The sequence below is a fragment of the Aulonocara sp. 'chitande type north' Nkhata Bay genome, linkage group LG5 (genome assembly GCF_057382095.1).
Source record: "Aulonocara sp. 'chitande type north' Nkhata Bay isolate Kocher_YH1m ecotype deep benthic linkage group LG5, A_spYH_male_GT1.1, whole genome shotgun sequence".
In the NCBI taxonomy this organism is placed as follows: Eukaryota; Metazoa; Chordata; class Actinopteri; order Cichliformes; family Cichlidae; genus Aulonocara; species Aulonocara sp. 'chitande type north' Nkhata Bay.
The window spans coordinates 34,312,512-34,334,377 of record NC_141348.1 but is presented as its reverse complement, the minus strand read 5'-3'; the positions used below and the strand labels follow the sequence as shown (position 1 = coordinate 34,334,377).

General features: G+C 39.3%; 2 protein-coding genes across 2 annotated transcripts; one reads left to right on the top strand and one right to left on the bottom strand.

The window, feature by feature from the left end:
• Positions 1-2,285: 2,285 nt before the first annotated feature.
• Positions 2,286-11,312, bottom strand: LOC147331087 (cysteine desulfurase-like). Its single transcript, XM_086293141.1, has 13 exons — positions 10,966-11,312; positions 9,958-10,028; positions 8,427-8,543; positions 7,753-7,836; positions 6,887-7,039; positions 6,570-6,663; positions 6,265-6,399; positions 5,698-5,855; positions 5,507-5,612; positions 5,090-5,171; positions 4,565-4,648; positions 4,235-4,324; positions 2,286-4,104 (listed from the first exon to the last, which is right to left on the bottom strand). The coding sequence occupies exons 1-13, from the start codon at positions 11,069-11,071 to the stop codon at positions 4,041-4,043; spliced, it is 1,344 nt and encodes a 447-aa protein (XP_086149267.1). The 5' UTR covers positions 11,072-11,312; the 3' UTR covers positions 2,286-4,040.
• lg5h6orf89 (linkage group 5 C6orf89 homolog) lies at positions 9,583-20,728 on the top strand. Its single transcript, XM_086293147.1, has 8 exons — positions 9,583-12,470; positions 14,443-14,709; positions 14,993-15,158; positions 15,995-16,143; positions 16,625-16,776; positions 17,231-17,366; positions 17,648-17,771; positions 18,055-20,728. Exons 2-8 carry the CDS (start codon positions 14,521-14,523, stop codon positions 18,135-18,137), a joined length of 999 nt encoding a protein of 332 aa, XP_086149273.1. The 5' UTR covers positions 9,583-12,470; positions 14,443-14,520; the 3' UTR covers positions 18,138-20,728.
• Positions 20,729-21,866: the final 1,138 nt, after the last annotated feature.

Genomic DNA, 21,866 nt, shown 5'->3' with positions numbered 1-21,866 from the left:
ATTTTTATCAGTCGGACTGATAGCGGTTTTTGTCCTCTGATTGTCAAGGGGAGAGAAAAAGCAACAGATAAATAAAGTAACAATGTAAAAAAATATCATAGGACTAGGGTCACCAGTAATGATGTCTTAGACTTTACAGGGTAAAAACTTCAGGTTTCTGTTAATTAGTTTAAGTAAGATAATGGAATATGTTCTTTATCACAAAAATCTGGGACTTCTTCAGCCAAAACAAATTGTGCAATACATTAAATAAAATCCCATTATTTTAACTTCCTCCTCTTTGCAGCGTCTTCACTCGGTTACTTTGATAGCTTGACGCAGCTCGATGTCGATGCCGTTTCATGGTTGCACAAGAAACGGAAATAGGAGGCGGGAGTTCCTGTGAACGTTCACCACTCTTATTCGTTAATTTTCTGTGTTTTGGTACCGCTTCTGCTTTTTGGTTGGCTACAAAGCAACGAGTTTGTGCAAAGTGGTTTCAGTATGTTTCATTATCTTATGAATACACTACTTTTAAATAATATATTTTTGCTTCAGTAAAATTTTTGGGTGAAAGTGTTGTACTGTATAACTATTTGCGTATATTTCTGGAGTTAAGTGGTTCGCACTGTTTCCTCACAGCATAGAAGGTCCTGAGTTCACTTCCACCATCAGGAGTTTTTACATCTTCTCCCCCGTTTGCGTTGGTTCTCTCAGGCTTCTTCCTACAGTCCGAATACGTTGGGGGCGGGTTAATTGGCGATTCCAAAATTGCCCTAAGACAGCTGGGATAGACTCCAGCGACCCCGAAGAGAATTGATGGATAATGCAATATTTAAATCCAGACCCAAACTCCATACCAGCTGGTGGCGCTTTTTTGACGTTCGCCCAATAAAGAAGAAGAAAAGGTAGAAGCGGAAGAGAAGGCGAATGTAGCTCATTAGCTACCTAGCTAGGTCACTTTTAAAAACCCTATTTATTAATTTATTTTTAAAAACACCGGGGATGGAAAATTAAACTTTTTGAGTGGTGGATCTCGCTTTGAGGTGAGTTTGAGGTTTCTGCTCGTAATGTGAAAGCTCGCAGAGACGAGCTAACCTGTCAGTATGCTGCTGCTGGCAGGACGGTAAAAACGTTTTGGGGTTTTGTTTTTATTAATATCAAATAATATGATGGGTTTATGCTTTAGTCAAATTAACGAATAAATTAGGTAGTGTTATATTTAACATTTACATGCGTTTTCTGGCCGTAGCAGCTGCACTGATCGTAGTTATTAAAGATAAAAAGGAGAGAAAACTAGTTTCCTGAACGTTAGACACCAACATGAGCGTCAACTCTTACTTGTTATTTACAACGACGAGTGAAAAGCAGAACTAAACACTGTGGGGATTTAACTCCCGAGTCTCAGTCTGATATTACGTTCGCACTGAAACTGAATTTGCACTGTAATATGTAATAGTAGCTTGTCGTTTTATTTTCGTATAGATATTATTATGGAACATAAATAAGTGAGAAATATTTATCAGTTTACCTACACTGGACAGTCTGTGTGGGTCCACTTTTTTTTCCCTTTTTGATGTGTTTTACTTTGTTTTTAAATTTTAATATTAAACAAATGAAACCCAAGTCAATAAAACATACAGTTTTTAAATGATGGTTTAACTTATAAACTGAAAAAGCTACACAAACCCGCCTGACCCTTTGTAAAAAGTAATTGCCCTAAAGCTGATTGTTTTTGCCACTCTTGGCAGCAAGAGCTGCTGTCTTTGCAGTCATTTGTGATGACTGGCAATGAGTGTTTCACATCACCGTGGCCCACCCTTATTGACAAAATTGTTTTAATTCTGGGTTTTCAAGCACAAAAAGCCTTTTTAAGGTCAAACCAAAACATCTTAAGCCTGGACTTTGCCTAGGATACTTCAAAACCTTTTTAATGTTTTTTGTTTTGTTTTTTTGGACGTTTTGGTTGCATGTTTCTAATTATTGTCCTGATCCACAAGTGCAAGTCTCAGATTCCAGCTTTGACACTGTGGCTATCTGGTAATATTTTCTGTTGTAATGTTACTTTCTGGATGGTTAAACCTTGTTTTATGTATGTGGGGTGCATCGTATGCAAGCCATTGCTTTGGCCTGCACCCTTTCTTTTGGAAAGAACCACTTGTTTCATTATGATCAGATAGCAATAAACAAACAAATACACAAGTAAATAGTGAAGAGAACCTATTTAAATGTTCGAAATCTCGAAAGTCTGTGAACAGGACTTTAGAGATCATATACCCTTCATTTGAAATGAATGGTAAAAGAAGTACTTGTCACTGTGGGGTTTTTAATTCTTGCTGTAAGGAAAAAGAAGTTCAAAAATTATACATGCAACATTCTTAACGGGCATTTTTGAAGTGCTGCAAATGTAAATGTTGCCACCAACCTCATGTTATCAAAACAGGGCTGTTTTGCAAAGTTATCTGTAATAATAATAATAATAATAATAATAAACTTTATTTATAAAGCACACTTAAAAACCAAGGGTATGCCAAGGTGCTTAACAAGAAAAATAGAGTATAGGAGGAGGATAATAGAAATAGGACCAAAGCAAGTACTAAATATGCAAGCAGATAACTGTCACTAATACATAGGAAGGCAACAGGTACAGAGCAAACAAGAATTTAAATGAGCATAGAAGTGCATGATATAAAATCATAAAAGAAATATTAACTAGAGGGAAAGGCAAGATTGAATAAGTGGGTTTTTAATCGTGATTTGAACAGTGCAATGGAATCAGATGCGCGGAGGTCGAGAGGAAGGGTATTCCACAGTACCGGGGCAGCCAGAGCAAACGCACGGTCACCCCGGGACTTCAGTCGAGATCTGGGTTGGGTCAGAAGTAGTTGAGTGGCAGATCTGAGTGCCAAAGTCCGTGTAGAACTGACACAAGAGAATATGGCACACAGATGATCTCAACCGAGCTTCTTAAAAATCAATAAAAGCTGTGGCTTGGTCAGAGTGTATGCATTTTTATGTCAAAGAAGGTGCACCCCCATTTTCTTTAAGTTTATTAATAAATGATGCTCTATAGTAGTTTTTGTAGAGTACAAGTTGCGACTTGTACTGGACCTTTTGAGAGTCATGCAGAGCTGATCTAATAAGTCAAATAATTTTTGCAACTGTGCATGACGATAATAAATCCAGCGTATTAATCTCACAAATCAAGATGACACCAGGCATCAAGATGTTAGATTAGGTGAAGTCAAATCACCTAAAGAGTCAGATTAAAAGCGCCTCTGTGCCATTTACTGCATGTCTGTCATACTGTGCAAGACCAGTTTTAGACAAATCTTGGTCACAGACACTGATGCATATCAAATTGTGCGATGGATGCATAGTTGATTACAGTGCTGCAATGTTTTTAGAAAAAAATAATAATGACAGAGACATGAGTATAAAAGGTTTTCTTCTTAGTCATAGAGTGTTTTTTTTTTCCTTTTTTACTTTACAACCAATTGTTTTGGTTTGTGTGTGTGCCCACAAATTTGTTTTCCCCTAACCTTTATTAAAAAATACGACATGTGCCGACTGGTTTATCCTTTACTGTTGTATTCTGAATAACTGCTTTTTTTGAGTAGCCCTGCTGTGAAAACATGGTCCTGGATGTCTGTCTAAATTTTTTGTTTGTGGGCAGTCTGTTGATCAAAGCCCCAAATCGGCCACTGATGGACATGTCGCACAATCAATACCATATTTAGTTTGAAACAACCAAAGAGGATGTACTTCTCATGAATGTCATGTTAGATTTCAGAGCGTGTCACAGCCTCTGTAAACATTTCATCTGAGATAAAGAAGCAACCTTCTGGGCAACAGAAGAAAAAGAAGAGATTGATGTGCGTTGGTCAACTGTCTGAGCAACATCTCCTGAGAGAGCAACTGGAGGAGCTTCTAGAGAGACACTGAGCTACAGCCAGACGACAGGGAGTTTGTGCGTGTTTGTTTACAGGAAGAAAAAGCTGGTCTGTTCCTTCAGTCTTTTGGGAACTATCATGTCGAAGTGGGCAAGAAGTGGAAGAAGCTTAATGCTGCGCCCAGTTGATGCTCTTCAGGTCGATGCCTTCCTGACTCATCTCCCACAGAGGACTGACAGACAGAAAGAGAGGCAAAGAGGCAGGTTAGAGAAAACAAGGTTACCATTCAAAATTTTGTATCAATTTTATGAATGTAAAGTAAAATCAGCATCTGCGCGATAGTGTCTGAGAGCTGACTTTACCTCATCTCTCTGAGTCTGTGGACCTGCTCGATGCATTTCTCTGCTGTGTAGTCAACCTCTTCTTCAGTGGTGAACCTGCCAATACCAAACCTGCCACAGACACAAACACGGACATTTAAACCTGAAACTAGAGAACATGAAAGGCTGTTGGTAACCATTCCCTGGTTATCCAAGTTTATAAACAGCTTAGTTTTCTGTGGATTTAATCACTTTGATTGCTAAGTCTGATCAATGTGAAGAAAAGAGTTAGGAAGCTCAAGGAAAATCATTATTAAACTTCTGGGGAGTTGCAGTTTTTATCATAATCCAGGTTACAGGAGGTATTGTTACCTGATGGAAGAGTGAGCCAGATCTTCATCTGCTCCAATAGCTCTGAGGACGTATGATGGCTCCAAAGACGCTGAAGTACATGCACTGCACACACAGACACAAATATTCATCTTTAGAGACTTCATGCACAATCATATGAGGCTTTTGAACTGTACATTAAGCATGTAACTGTACTCTCAATGCTGGTGTTGAAACTGACATTTATGTTAAAAGTGTTTCTGTGAACTTGAGCAGAAGATAGGGAACGAAAAGTCATTCAGGCAAAAGGCATTCAGGACTTTGTGTGATAGGAGAATGATTTAATTTCAATTCCAGATTTAAAAAGTAGCCAACAAAGAGAAGCTAATGTAAGAATGCTACCCTGACCACACAGGTGGCAGGACACTTGATTCATAAATAGTACACAAATCGGTCAACACTTCCATCCTCTCAAAACCATGCCGATTTTCTAACTTTTTGATGCAGTGGGTAAAGTTACACTCAAAAGTTGGACATATGTGTGTGAAAAAAAAGTTTGTATCTGACCTCCCTGATGACAGAGCAACATCCTTCAGTGCCATCAGCAGACTCTCGCCCTCCACGTAGGCAAAAGAAAGGTTGATACAGCCTGAAAACACCCAGACACACAAACACAATCAAAGGTGTTAGTCCAACTTCCAACAAAAACACTTCAAAAACATTAACTTCAAAAATCTTCACTGACTTGTAAATCAATTTTGGTTTAAATTCTAACCTGCAGCAGCAGCACTGAGTTTCATTTCTACATGGAATTTATTAGCGTATTATAAAACCAGTTTAGTTACAAGGAGCACTTTAACACTTTACAGTTTAAGAGTTGGTTTCGAGGTTCAGTTTAGAATTAGGTATAGGCTAGAGTTAAGAAATGTCTTACGCTAATAAATGTCCTCATAAAGACTGCTAAACAAACATAAATGTGTTTACCAGGGTAACGCTGTTCTGGATCTCCATTCATGATGACATCAGGAATCTCAGACATGACCTTCTGGACCAGACGATTAGCCAGCACGGACACCCGCTGATGATCATACTAAACAAACAAACATGCACTAATCCCCCTGAAATGTAGCATCGTCTGGGAAGGTTTTTTGGATGTTTGACTTTGGTTATTTTACCTCCATCTCCTCCTGGGCGATGCTACAGGCAGCTCCCAGTCCAACAGCCAGTGGGGTGGGGACAGTGCCAGAGCGCAGCCCCCTCTCCTGCCCGCCACCGTTCTGTATTGGCTCCAAACGCACCCTTGGCCTGCGACGCACGTACAACGCACCCACACCTGGACACACACACACGTAGTAAGTATTTTTGCTTTTACACCATTTTACGTGCATCTTTTCAAAGATAATCAAACTCCGACTTTGACAGCTGATAGAAAAAATTAACAGGGAAACTCCGCTGATTTAAAAAAAAAAAGAAAAAAAAATCTTCATATAAACAACCTACATACTATATACATACATACTTTTTTGCCATCTTTCCTGCTTCATATTTCACCTGCGTGTATTTTGTTTAATTTTTAAAACCAAAACACGTATTTCTGTGGGAAAATTTAGCCATTTCTAGTTTTATACAATTTATATAAAAAATGGAAATGGGCACTGACAAATGAGCTCCACAAACTATCTCACCTGCCTATCGATCGGTTTAGAGTTATGCCACCTACTGGTACTGCTACTAAAGCTGACCTTTGGGTCCGTAAATCTTGTGACCACTGATGGACATCAGATCGATCTTCCAGTCAGAGATGCTGATGGGAATCTTCCCAACGGCCTGAGCAGCATCAGTGTGGAAGAAGACTCCTTTTGAGCGACAAATCTGACCTGTAGATAGAAAGAGTTCAAGCTCATTAATCTGATCAGAGCTCTCGGTTGGGCTCCGCATAAAGCGAATAGTCTGATTTATTCAGTAAAACTGACAAAACTATTTAGATGCGGATATTATGAGTGCGTGATTGTGAGCATTTCATGTGTGTTTGATTTGCTATGCTTACCAATCTCCTTGATGGGCTGCTTGACTCCGATCTCGTTGTTCACGGTCATCACCGACACCAAAGAGGTGTCAGTACGGATGGAGGCCTCCAACAACTGAACACACAAACAAACATGTAGTAAGACTCACTGTAAGGAGCAGACACGGGACACAATAATTCGTGAATTCTGTAACGCTACAAATGGAGGTAAAAATAATAAATACAGGCTTCACTGCCCAGAGGTATTGTAAATATAGCTTCCAGTTTTTAATATGTTCACACAGACAATATTCTGGTTGTTGTCTGCGTGATCTCTCTTTTTGTCTCTGTATGTTTACCTCTAGGTCCAGCAGGCCGTTGTTCTGGACCGGCAGGTAAGTAACATCGAACCCTTCGGACTCCAGAATCCGACACGAGTCTAAGACGCACTTATGCTCGGTCTGAGTGGTGATCACATGACGTTTTTTGGCCTTGTAGAACCGGGCTACACCCTACAGGAGAGAACACACTGGGTTAAAGGGAAGAAAGTTTTAAGATTTTCTCTGATTCTAGCACTTTCTGGAGTTGTGAATCCAGTTTGTGGCTACTGCTCGTTTCTTTTTAGCATTAATTCAATGACCTCATTTATAATTCCAGTAAATCAGAATCGACAGCAGCGTGACTTTAATTTGCTTCCTCTATTCTCGCTGTTATTACTTGTTCTTTGCTACACATGGTGTCTTTGGTAAGGCAATCCAAGTGGACTGAAGTGAAGTAGTTTGTTTCAGTGAAACAGTGAAAACAGATGCTACTTCTTCCTGTCAGCTGACTTATTTGCCTCGTGTGCACAGAAAATTTCTTTTAATTAAATGTTCTCAACGTGGCTGACAAATTCCATTTTTATCACAAGTTTTTGCATTTCAATATTGTATAGTTTGATTCAGAAGAAGCATCCAAATCATTAACAATACAAAGAGTTTTGTTAATGACAGTTTTGTTTTAAGGAGTTTTATTAATCAGTTCACATTCTGAATTTGCTCTTACTGTTTTGTGTGTTTTTTATTTCTCATGTAGTTTATCACTTGGTTTTTTACAGTGTTCTTATTTTGTAAGAGTTGTAGTTTTAATCTGTTGTCTGCATTTTATATTTTTGATCAGTTTTCACCAAAACAAAACCTGTGTGTGTTTGTGTGAGATAAAGTGATTAAGGTCAAGAGAGTAGGACCTTGATAGCCATGTTGTTGGACTCTGTGGCTCCGCTGGTGAAAACGATCTCTCTGGGATCGGCTCCAATCAGATCAGCCACCTGCTGCTCAGAGAGAAAGAAAGGGGAAAAAAAACACCAAACAGATTCACATGTTTCTAATTTGCGTTTCTAATTTTGAACATGTGTTCTAGTGATGCTCTAACTCCGCCCTAGTGGCCATCACAATTTGGCCATTGAGAAATTTGCTCAAATTCTTATGCGTGGCCATTTTTCCTGCTTTTAACACATAAACTTTGAGGACAAAGTGTGAACAACCAGACAAAAAAATCAGATTTGATCAAAAAATCGTAATTGAGCATTAAGACCTGCAGTGTGAACGTAGCCATAGACATATAGCAACATCAGTCAGTGACTCTCGGTGAAACATGCACATGTTGTAGGTTACAAATATTAATGTCGGAGCGCTGATGCTGAATTCAAACATTCAGCATCAGTGCTCGACTTTGGTGTGCTCACTAGCTTGTATGAGGCCTGCATCTCTTTGCATACCACAGCTACAACTGAGCAAGCCAAAGTGATACATGGACCAGATTTTTTCAGTAAAAGGACTAGATGTTACTGTCCTTTTACTACCTGCAAAGAAAGTGTAAATAAGCACAGCCCACTTTTCTAAAGATGGAGCAGCTCTCTACCTTCCTAGCGGTCTCCATAGCGGATTCACTCTCCCAGCCGTAGGCATGCGTTCTGGAGTGAGGGTTACCGTAGTAATTCACCTGGTAGGGCAACATGGCATCCAGCACCCGGGGATCCTAAAGACACACACAAACATATGAAATAGGGCTGCTCGATTATGGCAAAAATGATAATCACGATTATTTTCACTGAAATTGAGATCTCGATTATTTGACGATATTTATTTAACCCTTTAAGACCTACCATAGAACCAAGTCCGCCAGAGCTTATATTATTTTTTTACATGTTGTAGTGCCATTTGTGGGAGCATTTCAAGTTGCTATACAACTGTTATAGCCCATATTTTAATAATATGTATGCATTATGTCCATAGTAACTACATAAATTGCAAAAAAGTTGCAATAAACTACAAAAAAATTGAAAATCGGTTTTGTTTTTTTACATATATTTCTACTTGGAGAAATTTAAGAGGTTTATCCCTCAAAACTTTAAATACAAAAAAGTTGCAAAAAATAGTTTACAACAACAGGAAATTTATTTTGAGTGTCTTCATAGTTTTATTTTGGAGATACACCAATTTTTATATACACTGCAGGAAAAACGAAAAAACAATCCTATGATGCAAATTTGCAAAGAAAACAGAAGGTGCATCAAAATAAACGATTTCCAGCAGTGCAATTCGAGTTCTAAGCATCCCAGAAACTATTCAGAAAAGTCAAACATGACCAGTAAGGCCTACAAGTAAAAAACTACATTTCCGCGAAAATGACGTCACTACCGGTTTCGGGGAGGAAATGGCCGACATGTGATAGTTCGTGCTGACGTCTGATTCACTGTGGGAAGTGTTACGAACAGCTGATCGGATCGGCAAAGCGTGTTTCTGGAATATTATGTTTTTGTTCCTGCAAGCGCTTTCTATGCAGTTTTTGCAAAGCTTTATGTGGAAGGAAACCGTGACCGAGGACAAGCTGATGGCATCAGATGTAAGTACAACTCCTCCGGTTTCATATGCAAAAAAAATTATTGCGCTAGCTTACACGGTTCAGGTTCTACAGGGATTTAAAAATAGTTACACAAAACGGAGTGTGCTGCTCTGACCGGCTTCAATGACTTTAAAAAAATAATATAAAATAGTGTGCAACACCACTGAAGGTTTTTTTTTTTTAACCTCTCTTTTCAACCAACAGCAGTCACTCTCTCCTCTCCAAATAACTTCTGCTTAGCTTTCCGAGCTTCCCTCGGGTCCTCTTAATCAGCGGTCTCCAACCTTTTTTGCGCCACGGACCGGTTTATGCCCGACAATATTTTCACGGACTGGCCTTTAAGGTGTCGCGGATAAATGAGGGAGGGGCTAATAATCGGCTCAGTCATTTTTAATGATCGTTGAAAGCCCAGATCGTAATCGTGATTAAAATTCGATTAATTGAGCAGCCCTAATATGAAACTAAGTACAACCAGCTTTATGTCCAACTCTCTCTGACATCAGCTGTAAAAGCCTGTAAAAGTGACAAAGTGCTTAGTAACAGTTACCATGGGAGTGGTTGCCTGGAAGTCCATGTAGAGGGGGCGAGGCTCATCCTGTTCATGTTTCTTGATCAACTCTGCAGCATAAATTACAGTATATTTAAGACATTTAAAGCCATTCTTAAGACCACATTAAATTTATTAATGTAAAAAAATGGCATTTAAATTGTTACATTATTACATTCATCGGGCATATTGGGGCCCGATGAATGTAAAAACAAAGAATTACCAGATTTTTTTTAACCTTATTTTTGTTTTTATGAAAAATAAGAGCCACATATGAGGATATTCGTTTAAAATTTCGATAGAACAGTAGCAGTATAATGTCCTCGTAAGTGGATATCAGGCCCTTGTAGAGCAAAATTGAGTATTTTGGTCTAAATAACCCAAAATGTGATGTCCACATATGTGGACGCCAGGTCCTAGGAAGTTAAAATACGAAATTTTTCACCAAACCTGACGTGTGTGCAAAATTTCACGAGTTTTTGAGCATGTTAAAGCACTCAAAAATGGCAATTCATTTCAATGAAAATAATAATAAGAAGAAACAGAGCAGATACAATGGAGCCTTCGCACTCTCAGTACTCGGGCCCTAATAATAAGAAACAGAGCAGATACATTAGGGCCTTCGCACTCTCAGTGCTCGGGCCCTAAAAATGTTGTCAATCTGGCAATGAAGTCAAGAGTAATGTGCATGATTTTAACATTATAAAAAATGGAGAGTGACACAGAGAATATCAGAACATAAAATCTTTTTAAAACAGTTATTTAACAAGATTGCTTCGTCTTGTGCCAGTCAGCTAGTGCTCGTGAACTTTCCGTTTATTAGTGTTTTAATTTAGTATTTTTTAGGTTTTCCTGACCTCACATGGATTTTAAAGTCGTCAGTTAACCTGACAGTTTACAGATGCTGTGAAGTTTCCTGCCTCACTAAACTGCGTCACTTTGGGATTAGCTTCGTGCTAGTTGGTCTTGGGGGAATAAGCTACCCATTTTGCTCCGGGCAATTGTTACCTTTCTGCGGGAAGCTAGCGGCCGTCCGCTCGGAGCTCAGCCGGAGAGGAAGCCACGCGGTTGGCCTCAGCAGCCGGGAGGACACGGTCCTACCCGAGGCAAGCATCTTGTCAGTGGACTGGCTTCAACTGGAAAGCCGCTGACCTCCGTCAAAAACAGCACGCTGTTCGTGCTGAACACCAGCAAAACAGAAAACTTGGCACAGACCAGCTTAACCCACTGGTTCCTACGCAAGAAAATAGAAATAACAAAATATCACTACTTAAACAAAAGGTTAAATTTGAGTGAAGTTCGGTGATGTTGCCGCCTGTCTGTTACGTCCAGGTATAAACACAAATGTCAAGATAAATACGTAACACCGAACACTTCCGTGTGAGACGTTCAAATTAAAAGCTTTTCACAACCATCGCAATGATAAGCATTGCTTCATATAAAGTGGATTATTTTCTAAAAAAGTATATAAAATGCACATATATTTGGATTTTTATCAGTCGGACTGATAGCGGTTTTTGTCCTCTGATTGTCAAGGGGAGAGAAAAAGCAACAGATAAATAAAGTAACAATGTAAAAAAATATCATAGGACTAGGGTCACCAGTAATGATGTCTTAGACTTTACAGGGTAAAAACTTCAGGTTTCTGTTAATTAGTTTAAGTAAGATAATGGAATATGTTCTTTATCACAAAAATCTGGGACTTCTGCAGCCAAAACAAATTGTGCAATACATTAAATAAAATCCCATTATTTTAACTTCCTCCTCTTTGCAGCGTCTTCACTCGGTTACTTTGATAGCTTGACGCAGCTCGATGTCGATGCCGTTTCATGGTTGCACAAGAAACGGAAATAGGAGGCGGGAGTTCCTGTGAACGTTCACCACTCTTATTCGTTAATTTTCTGTGTTTTGGTACCGCTTCTGCTTTTTGGTTGGCTACAAAGCAACGAGTTTGTGCAAAGTGGTTTCAGTATGTTTCATTATCTTATGAATACACTACTTTTAAATAATATATTTTTGCTTCAGTAAAATTTTTGGGTGAAAGTGTTGTACTGTATAACTATTTGCGTATATTTCTGGAGTTAAGTGGTTCGCACTGTTTCCTCACAGCATAGAAGGTCCTGAGTTCACTTCCACCATCAGGAGTTTTTACATCTTCTCCCCCGTTTGCGTTGGTTCTCTCAGGCTTCTTCCTACAGTCCGAATACGTTGGGGGCGGGTTAATTGGCGATTCCAAAATTGCCCTAAGACAGCTGGGATAGACTCCAGCGACCCCGAAGAGAATTGATGGATAATGCAATATTTAAATCCAGACCCAAACTCCATACCAGCTGGTGGCGCTTTTTTGACGTTCGCCCAATAAAGAAGAAGAAAAGGTAGAAGCGGAAGAGAAGGCGAATGTAGCTCATTAGCTACCTAGCTAGGTCACTTTTAAAAACCCTATTTATTAATTTATTTTTAAAAACACCGGGGATGGAAAATTAAACTTTTTGAGTGGTGGATCTCGCTTTGAGGTGAGTTTGAGGTTTCTGCTCGTAATGTGAAAGCTCGCAGAGACGAGCTAACCTGTCAGTATGCTGCTGCTGGCAGGACGGTAAAAACGTTTTGGGGTTTTGTTTTTATTAATATCAAATAATATGATGGGTTTATGCTTTAGTCAAATTAACGAATAAATTAGGTAGTGTTATATTTAACATTTACATGCGTTTTCTGGCCGTAGCAGCTGCACTGATCGTAGTTATTAAAGATAAAAAGGAGAGAAAACTAGTTTCCTGAACGTTAGACACCAACATGAGCGTCAACTCTTACTTGTTATTTACAACGACGAGTGAAAAGCAGAACTAAACACTGTGGGGATTTAACTCCCGAGTCTCAGTCTGATATTACGTTCGCACTGAAACTGAATTTGCACTGTAATATGTAATAGTAGCTTGTCGTTTTATTTTCGTATAGATATTATTATGGAACATAAATAAGTGAGAAATATTTATCAGTTTACCTACACTGGACAGTCTGTGTGGGTCCACTTTTTTTTTCCTTTTTGATGTGTTTTACTTTGTTTTTAAATTTTAATATTAAACAAATGAAACCCAAGTCAATAAAACATACAGTTTTTAAATGATGGTTTAACTTATAAACTGAAAAAGCTACACAAACCCGCCTGACCCTTTGTAAAAAGTAATTGCCCTAAAGCTGATTGTTTTTGCCACTCTTGGCAGCAAGAGCTGCTGTCTTTGCAGTCATTTGTGATGACTGGCAATGAGTGTTTCACATCACCGTGGCCCACCCTTATTGACAAAATTGTTTTAATTCTGGGTTTTCAAGCACAAAAAGCCTTTTTAAGGTCAAACCAAAACATCTTAAGCCTGGACTTTGCCTAGGATACTTCAAAACCTTTTTAATGTTTTTTTGTTTTGTTTTTTTGGACGTTTTGGTTGCATGTTTCTAATTATTGTCCTGATCCACAAGTGCAAGTCTCAGATTCCAGCTTTGACACTGTGGCTATCTGGTAATATTTTCTGTTGTAATGTTACTTTCTGGATGGTTAAACCTTGTTTTATGTATGTGGGGTGCATCGTATGCAAGCCATTGCTTTGGCCTGCACCCTTTCTTTTGGAAAGAACCACTTGTTTCATTATGATCAGATAGCAATAAACAAACAAATACACAAGTAAATAGTGAAGAGAACCTATTTAAATGTTCGAAATCTCGAAAGTCTGTGAACAGGACTTTAGAGATCATATACCCTTCATTTGAAATGAATGGTAAAAGAAGTACTTGTCACTGTGGGGTTTTTAATTCTTGCTGTAAGGAAAAAGAAGTTCAAAAATTATACATGCAACATTCTTAACGGGCATTTTTGAAGTGCTGCAAATGTAAATGTTGCCACCAACCTCATGTTATCAAAACAGGGCTGTTTTGCAAAGTTATCTGTAACTGGTGCCAAAGTCCGTGTAGAACTGACACAAGAGAATATGGCACACAGATGATCTCAACCGAGCTTCTTAAAAATCAATAAAAGCTGTGGCTTGGTCAGAGTGTATGCATTTTTATGTCAAAGAAGGTGCACCCCCATTTTCTTTAAGTTTATTAATAAATGATGCTCTATAGTAGTTTTTGTAGAGTACAAGTTGCGACTTGTACTGGACCTTTTGAGAGTCATGCAGAGCTGATCTAATAAGTCAAATAATTTTTGCAACTGTGCATGACGATAATAAATCCAGCGTATTAATCTCACAAATCAAGATGATAGTAAGGATGATATTGTAAAATATGTTTTAGTTATGAAAGCCAGAAATTCATTTGAAAGATTTGTGACAGTGTCTGGAAGAACAAACATGTTTGTGTGAGTGGCCAAGTGGGCAACCTTCAGCCACATTCAGATTAAACATAGAAGTATTTCCACATCATCTGCACCTTCAGTGATGGTAACTTGCTAGTGCTGAAAGCTGTGACATGTCAGCTGACCCTTGGTTTATTTCACAGGTGACGCCATGCTCCAAGAGCTTTTAGCAACCGAAATTCGACACGTTTGACTAAGAAGCTGTCGCCACTGCCGGCATCATGGGGACAACGATGAGCGAGCCGTGTATTTATGATAAACTGTCCGAGAGTATCGACATCCTCCGTCAGTCGGGTTACCGCTACGGAATGTCGGAGAGGGAGATCGAGAGGTTCATCAAGCAGGTCCTGGAGACCAACGAGCCCAGAAGAGAGCCCCCACAGTTTCCCATCCTGAGAGCCACCATCAAGGTCCACATATAAATTACTACATTGCTGAAACAGATTAATACTGAAGACCTTTGACACTAGAGAGGCTTAGTTTTAATTTTAGTTCAGTAGTGTTGGTAATTAGTTTGAAAGACTGTTTTAAGATAGATTTAAAGTGTGAAAATCCAATAAGTTTACTTTGTAGAAGACTCAGCTCTTTTTGTTGCTCTAAAATAGGTTTACGCTTCACAGACGGTTATTCATGTGCTGTCCTGATAAAGGAGACATTTGTCTGAGTTGCAAAGTCTTTGTGTTGTCTCTTCAGTTTGTGGTGGCTGTTGGCTTCTTGCTGGTGGTGGTGCTGGCCTTCACCTACCCCCAGAATGCTCCCCAGCTGGGACTGGTCAATCTGGGCTGCTATAACTGGTCGTCCCCTCTCAGCCATGTCCGCCTGCTCTCCCTACCCATCGCCAAGAAGTACAACCTGCAAGGTGTGAGTTGTTTCAGTTTTTGTTCTGTCGCAAACATGCGTACACAAACAAAATCCAACGTTTCCTACTAACGAGAAAGTCCTTATTACCCAAGGATTGCACGATTCATTTCAGCACCTCAGCAGAGAGCTGTAGTTGGGATATGCCAATCCAGAAGATATTTGACGTTTCAGTTTAAATTAAATTTGACGTTTGTGTGCAGCAGCAAACATGACTGTTCCGTAAACTTGTTCTCCATTTGAGAAAAAACTGAAACCAAAAAGGAGAAACACTTTTTTTTTTTTTTTTTTGCATCTCTCCTTAGGGGCAGACCTGTGTTTATGCATGCTGTTACTTGCAGGGACACTTAATAAAACTGTTTCATCATTATAACATCTTTGACTTGAGTGCCTACCTGTAAGCTGTATGCATAAACTTTACGGGGCAGTGCACAGACAGTGCTATCTGCTAATCACTGTAACAAACAAAGTAAAATAAAACATACTAGAATTTTAGGGCAGTAAACTAATTCCAGTAAAAATGTCCCTAAAGGCACCATAAACATGAACCACTTCAATGACTCGAGTTAGTGGAGATGACATCCGTCAGACTATAGGTCTTTAAAAGAAATCCAAACAGGTGACTTATTTAGGAGAAATTAAATCAACCCATGCAGTTAGATTAGATGAAACTTTATTAATCCCTCGGGTGGGTTCCTCTGGGAAATTCACTTTCCAGTAGCACAGCACTGACAGCTCTGTCAAGAATGAAGCTATCCTTAGAGCCCAAAGCTTGTTTGTTTGTTTCAGACCAGCCTGTAAATATGCATTTCTTAAGTGTTTATTTGTGTGCTGCAGGTTTCCATGAGTGGTGGAGCGCTGGCGCTCTCAGGCAAAATCTAGTCAACTGTTCAGGCTGTGCGGAGATTTCCTCAGTGTTGGAAGTCCCTGAGAGCCTCAGAGGGACTGTCACTCTGCGACGAGGTCCTCAGCTTGTCCTGCTGAAGGTCAGAGGTCAACGCTGTCACGGTGGCCATCTAAAGAGCCTTGTGTCATATTCCTGATAGAGAACCTGTTTAAAATGTCTGTAAACACCACCGTGTGTGCCAGTGGTGCCATTTAAAGGATTTGACTTGTTTAATTTGGACTCTGTTATTAGCGTAGCCTCTGTCTTTCTGAAATGTGCACGTGAGCATTTTCCTTTCCAAAGAATTTATTTATTTATTACTACAAACACTTCAAAAACTTAAGATCATCATGATAACTGCATCTACTGTGCTGAACAAATGACGCATGCATATTGTGGGAGCCGCTCACACAGATCTCAAGAGATAAAGAATGTGTGTAAGACACTTGTCACACTAGGAAAAAGTCAACAGCAGACCTGTAAAATCACATGCCCTGTAAACAGTATTCAGTTTGAATAAAAAAACAAAACAAAACAGTTTGTTCATCTTTATTTCCATTTGTCCATGCTGCTCTCTCTAGGGCGGGGAGTCCCTCAGCGTCCAGCGGCAGCAGCTCGAGGAGCTCTACCTGGCTCATTCGGGCTCCATGTCCATTCTGCTGGAGGAGGAGGACGGTCTGCACAACCACAATCTCGGCCTCCCTCAGGGACCTGCCAACTTCACGTTGCTCTGGTACTTAGCATTTTTAAAGTAGTGCTCCATTTGCTCAGTACTAACCCAAACCACTGGAAAATACTTACTAATTTAATACTTGAAGAGGTCAGAATCAGATTGTTGTGCCACTAAAACATCTACATGCGGACGCATACTGTGTAATAAATAAAATGCTGGGTGCAACACATCTACCTGTAAAAAGTATACTTACTACACTTTTAGACAAATCTTTGTACTACCCCTGTGATCTTTGACCTTCGTAAATTGTGGTCTCAATTACATTCAAAAGAGGAAGTTAAGTCCACCCTATGCTAGGTTTTAGAGCGAGCCAGCCTTGTAATTGTCAGATCGCTGACCCTATGACCCTAAAACTGGACGTTAAAAACCAATAGCTGACATCACTGTGACCATTAATTATATCTGGATACAGTCTGTGTGGTTGTAGTTGTGCATATTACTTCTGTCCCTGTAGGCGGTTCAGCTCTGGGACCAGGGAGAAGGTGCTGAGGTGGCTCTTCCCGAAGGCTGAGCTCTGCCCTCTGCTGGACAGCGCCGGGACCATCCTGCAGCGCTGCCTGGTCACCCACAGCACAAACTCTCAGAGCAAGGTGAGTCCAACTGTGTTCATATTTGTTCATATTCCAATCGCGGAGGAAACACCACGCTAATTATCGTTATGGATGCAGAGAGTAAACAGTAAAAACGGTAAAAATAAAGAAAAAAATGGATTAGTAGTAGTAGTAGTAGTAGTATTAAGTTAAAGCAGCTGAAGTGTGAGGTTGTGCAGTTGTGATTGTAGCGCCTCAGTGACGTTTTGTCCTCGATAATATTTAACTACAAAAACACACCTTTCAGCTTTCTTTGTTGTAAGCTGCCGTTTGGGTTTCAGGGTGTCAGGGTGTTGGGCTGGCTGGTGGTGGGCGAGGGGCTGCCAACTGTTCGAGTTCTGCCCGTTCAGCGCTGCCAGAAACACTGCAGCTCCTTCAACCTGTGGCTGACGCCGGGAGACATGGGTAACACCTGCTGCACCTGCACATTTTTACACATGGACAGCAGATGAAATACAGATAATTATTTTTTTTTATTTTTTTTTAAAGTTAAAATATAGTTTTTGTTGTTAGGACTTTATATAGTTTATTAATTCATTAATGTTTAATTTGTCAAATTAAACATTAATAAATTAATGTTTAATCTGACAAATTAAAATCAAAGCAGTTAATGTTTTGTGTAGCTGCTGAAGCCACACTGAGCACCTATTGATGATTTGTTGTCCCCTCTGACCTTTGACCTGCACAGTGTACGCTGACCCCCGGTACTGGCAGATGGAGCTCTTTCCGGGTCGAGGCCAGAACATCATCTGTGGCGGGTCGACATTTTAAAACTTCAGGAGGCGCCAAGAGAAGAAGGGCGGAGTTCAGGACTGAGGCGTGACATGGAGATCATCTGCCTTGCTCCAGCTCCGCCCACTGATGCCTTACAAAGTCCCAACCTTTTATTATTATTACTTTTTCCTGGTACCCCTTCTTTCCTTACATCATCCTCAGAGAGCTGGAACAACTGCACACATGGAGGTTTGAGGACTGAAAAGTGACTCATTTAGTTTACCAGCTGAACGTAATCTCGTGCCATAGCTCCACACAGATATCTAGATAAAAAAAGAACAAACAAAAGAAATCTTTGTTTCTCTTTAGTGTGCCCGGTCCCAGGTCTCTGAATCACCGCCAACACCTCCGACTCGTTCAGTGATTTTAAAATATCTGCTGTTGTCCTTGTTGGTTGGAGAAAACAAAGTTATATTTTGTGTCAAAGCCAGAAAAATGTCTTCATGTGTGACTCTTCACAGTGATGAGGGTCAAATTTATGAAAAATGACTTTTAAATGGAGTCCTCTTAAGAGACTTGTGGTTTCAGATATTGATTCACAGCTGATTGGTCAGCCAGAGACAACCCAAGCACCATGTACAACGGAAGAACAATGAGATACAAAATTAGTGCTTTGTATATTGGCCGTGTGCAGCCGACCCCAGGCTGGATTCACTTAAACTTTGTGGCTTTTTAATCTGTAATAGCTGATTGATCTAAAATGAAACTGGGAGTAATCAAAGTAGAACCAGTAGCAACGCAGGGGATGACCCACAGCTCCCGTTCTTCTTCTCCCTCTAACACCTGCTTTTTTGCACTTTCTGGGAACTTTAAAGGAACTTTGGCGTCATTTGGATTCATGTGGATGTGGTAAAAGAGCCGGACTATGATCAGAACTTCCAGCCGCTAACAAACTCAGATGGTGCTGAGAGGAAAAACTCATCGAGCTGCTCAGTGCAGGAGCAAACCCAGAAACAAAAGAAAATAATTGCCATCTGTTGTGACGCTTCTGCCCTTTATTTGGTTCTTTTGATTATGTTAAAGGGACAGTTCACCCCAAATTTTAAAACTATGATATTCTCAGTTACATATCGTAGTACCTAAAACAGTCTGTCATTTGAACTGCGTTTTAGTTTTTCTGTATTTTGGGTAATTTTTTTCAAAGTGGACCCATTATGTTCTAGTATCAGTAAGAGGATATTAGAGTTACCCCATCTTAGGGCTGTTCGATATAACGATATATATCGGATGATGATGTTATAAAAAACGTCTATCGTTGCATTTTACGCTATTGTTTGTTTCGTGGTGTCGCAAAATAAACTGTTTACGGCAATATTTTTTCATTATGGTCACTGTAGTGGTTATATTAATTTCTTAAAGTTCTCTCTTTCTCTTATATTTAATATAACCACACTACAGACAGACAAGCGCTTGTTTTTATGCGTTGTCGTTATTTCCACATAAACCTTTCACAATAAAGCTCAAGATCCTGTTGAGACTTTTCAAAATAAACTGAATCACGTGAAAGATCTAGAGTATTTACGGATGAGAAGCAAAAACGAGCCGTCAGGTGCTAAAAAATAAATGTCTAAAAAAAGTATAGTTTCATGCATCAGTTAAAACACTCGAGTCCAGGTACGCAACGCCCGCCTGGAAACACTTCCCGCAAGTTGAGCTGCCCGAGATTCAGAATTTACAGAAAATGTTACATTTTTGTGATTTATATCGTTATCGGACGATAGAATTCTTATATCGGGATATGAGATTTTGGTCATATCGCACAGCCCTACCCCTTCTTACTGACATCATAGAGATCTTAGAGTAGAAGAAATGAAAATGACATGTGGATATATATATAGGCATCCTTATTTGAAAATTGGCCACTTTTAATGTGAGCATCCTTCATTTTAACAATAAATATGGTGGAAAACAAGGAAAATTGGGAAAGGCTTAATTTAAATGAATTGTTTTGGCTCATGTTTTTGCCAAATGTAAACATAACACTGCGATTCTCGTTCTTTTCAAACTCTCTTGAAAAAGTTTTTAAACTTTCTTTTTTTGGTCACATTTTAGCATTTTACAAAAGTGTTTTTAACCTGATTATTAGATTATGAGCCATCTCTGCCTCAACACAAGTTTTAGACCTGTGAGAGAATATATGGGTGAGCTGGCCCTTTAACATCCAGTTTGCAACACTAAGGCACCACACAGCAGCAGACGGGAGACATTTTATTGATAACACAGACAAAAGCTGCTTCTCTAATTTCATTGTCGCTATTTATTGTTATGGCTGTATAGAAATTGAACCATTAATTTTAATAATAAAGTGTTGTAATATTATATTTTTGATTATTACATGGGATCATTAGCACAGACAGAGCAAGAGCGGAGGATATATTTTGTGCTTATCAGGGTTTAAAAGTCTGAATAATGTCAAGTAAGTTTGCCAAAGTTTCTGCATTTTAAAGATGAACTCCCTCAGCTTGTTTAAGAGTTTTACATTTCCAGCAAAGCAGCTGAAGCTAAGTCAGGGGCTGCATCTTTTGAAATGTTTGCTTTGCATAGAGATGTAACACTTTTATGAGGAAATTAAAACTTATCGTGTATTATATGCTTCCATCTGTGTGGACACTTTGTTTAAAAGTTAAAAAGTTGAGTCTGAACTTTATGGGGAATTGTAGGAATTGTGAAGAAAATTAAACAAAACAAAAAAAAGTCTTGCAGACAAAAGCCCATCCACCCATTTTCTTCTGCTTATCCAGAAGAAAGGGTGGCAGACAAAATAGAATAACTACAGGTGATCTGGTATGCTCATTGTCATCTCCAAAAGTCATTTTTGAACTGCACTAGAGTAGCTTGGATGATTCACAGTTAAATATAATCCTCATTGTTGTACTACACCGGATCAGTTCAGCCTCTATTTTGAATCCTATCCATCTGAACCAACAGTCTTCTGATTGGCTGCCCCTCCAAATCAGAACAGCAGATGGGTGGGGCTTCTGGGCCTTAAATTCCCATATTAGGAGATGACATCACTGCAACTGAATACATGTATTTCCAGACCAATGGCCTAAATCTAGTTTCAAAAATCAAAAAACTTTAAAAGGTTTTAGAATTAGACTGAAAAATTAACAGTAGGAAAGGAAAAGTTAAGTCTGAAAACCTTAACCCAGAGATACTAGTACATAACCTCTGAATATATATGAAAGAAAGTAAAAATGAGTATGATTAATAGGTCTAATTTAAATATTTTGTCAACATTTAAGCATTTGTAAGGTTTGCCAAGAAAACTGCTCTACATGTCACATCCAAATAATCCTGCTTTAAATCCATTATTTAATTCAGATTTGGCCCGTTTTACAACATTGTGGTACCTTTGAAGGACCTTACAGGAGAAGTAGACTTACATTAGCTGTGCAGTTTATAGCTAACTAATGCAAAGAGCAGTGCTGTAGTAAATCTCACTTTCTGACATTTACTTTTTGGTGTCTCCAATAGTTTGCGTGTACAAAATGTACATTTGAAGTCAGTGATTCACGATACTAACCACACAAGTTCTTACAATATTTATCCAGCCATCAGTGATATAATCTGACCTCAGACCCAGAGGAAGTACAGAACATCAACAGAGGCTTTGTGGTTTGGTAAGTGTGGATTGGTCATTGTTTCAATATTATGTTACTTCCAAGTCACAGCATGTGTTAAACTCTTTGCAGGTTAGAATCATCAGCTGGAGCTGGAAGAAGC

Coding starts and splice junctions, on each gene's coding strand:
- LOC147331087 (XM_086293141.1), bottom strand. CDS start 11,071: ATGCTTGCCTCGGGTAGGACCGTGTCCTCCCGGCTGCTGAGGCCAACC. Junction 10,029..10,965: donor CGCTAGCTTCCCGCAGAAAG/GTAACAATTGCC, acceptor TTTATGCTGCAG/AGTTGATCAAGAAACATGAA. Junction 5,856..6,264: donor CAAGATTTACGGACCCAAAG/GTCAGCTTTAGT, acceptor GTGTGTGTCCAG/GTGTGGGTGCGTTGTACGTG.
- lg5h6orf89 (XM_086293147.1), top strand. CDS start 14,521: ATGGGGACAACGATGAGCGAGCCGTGTATTTATGATAAACTGTCCGAG. Junction 15,159..15,994: donor CAAGAAGTACAACCTGCAAG/GTGTGAGTTGTT, acceptor TGTGTGCTGCAG/GTTTCCATGAGTGGTGGAGC. Junction 17,772..18,054: donor GCTGACGCCGGGAGACATGG/GTAACACCTGCT, acceptor TGACCTGCACAG/TGTACGCTGACCCCCGGTAC.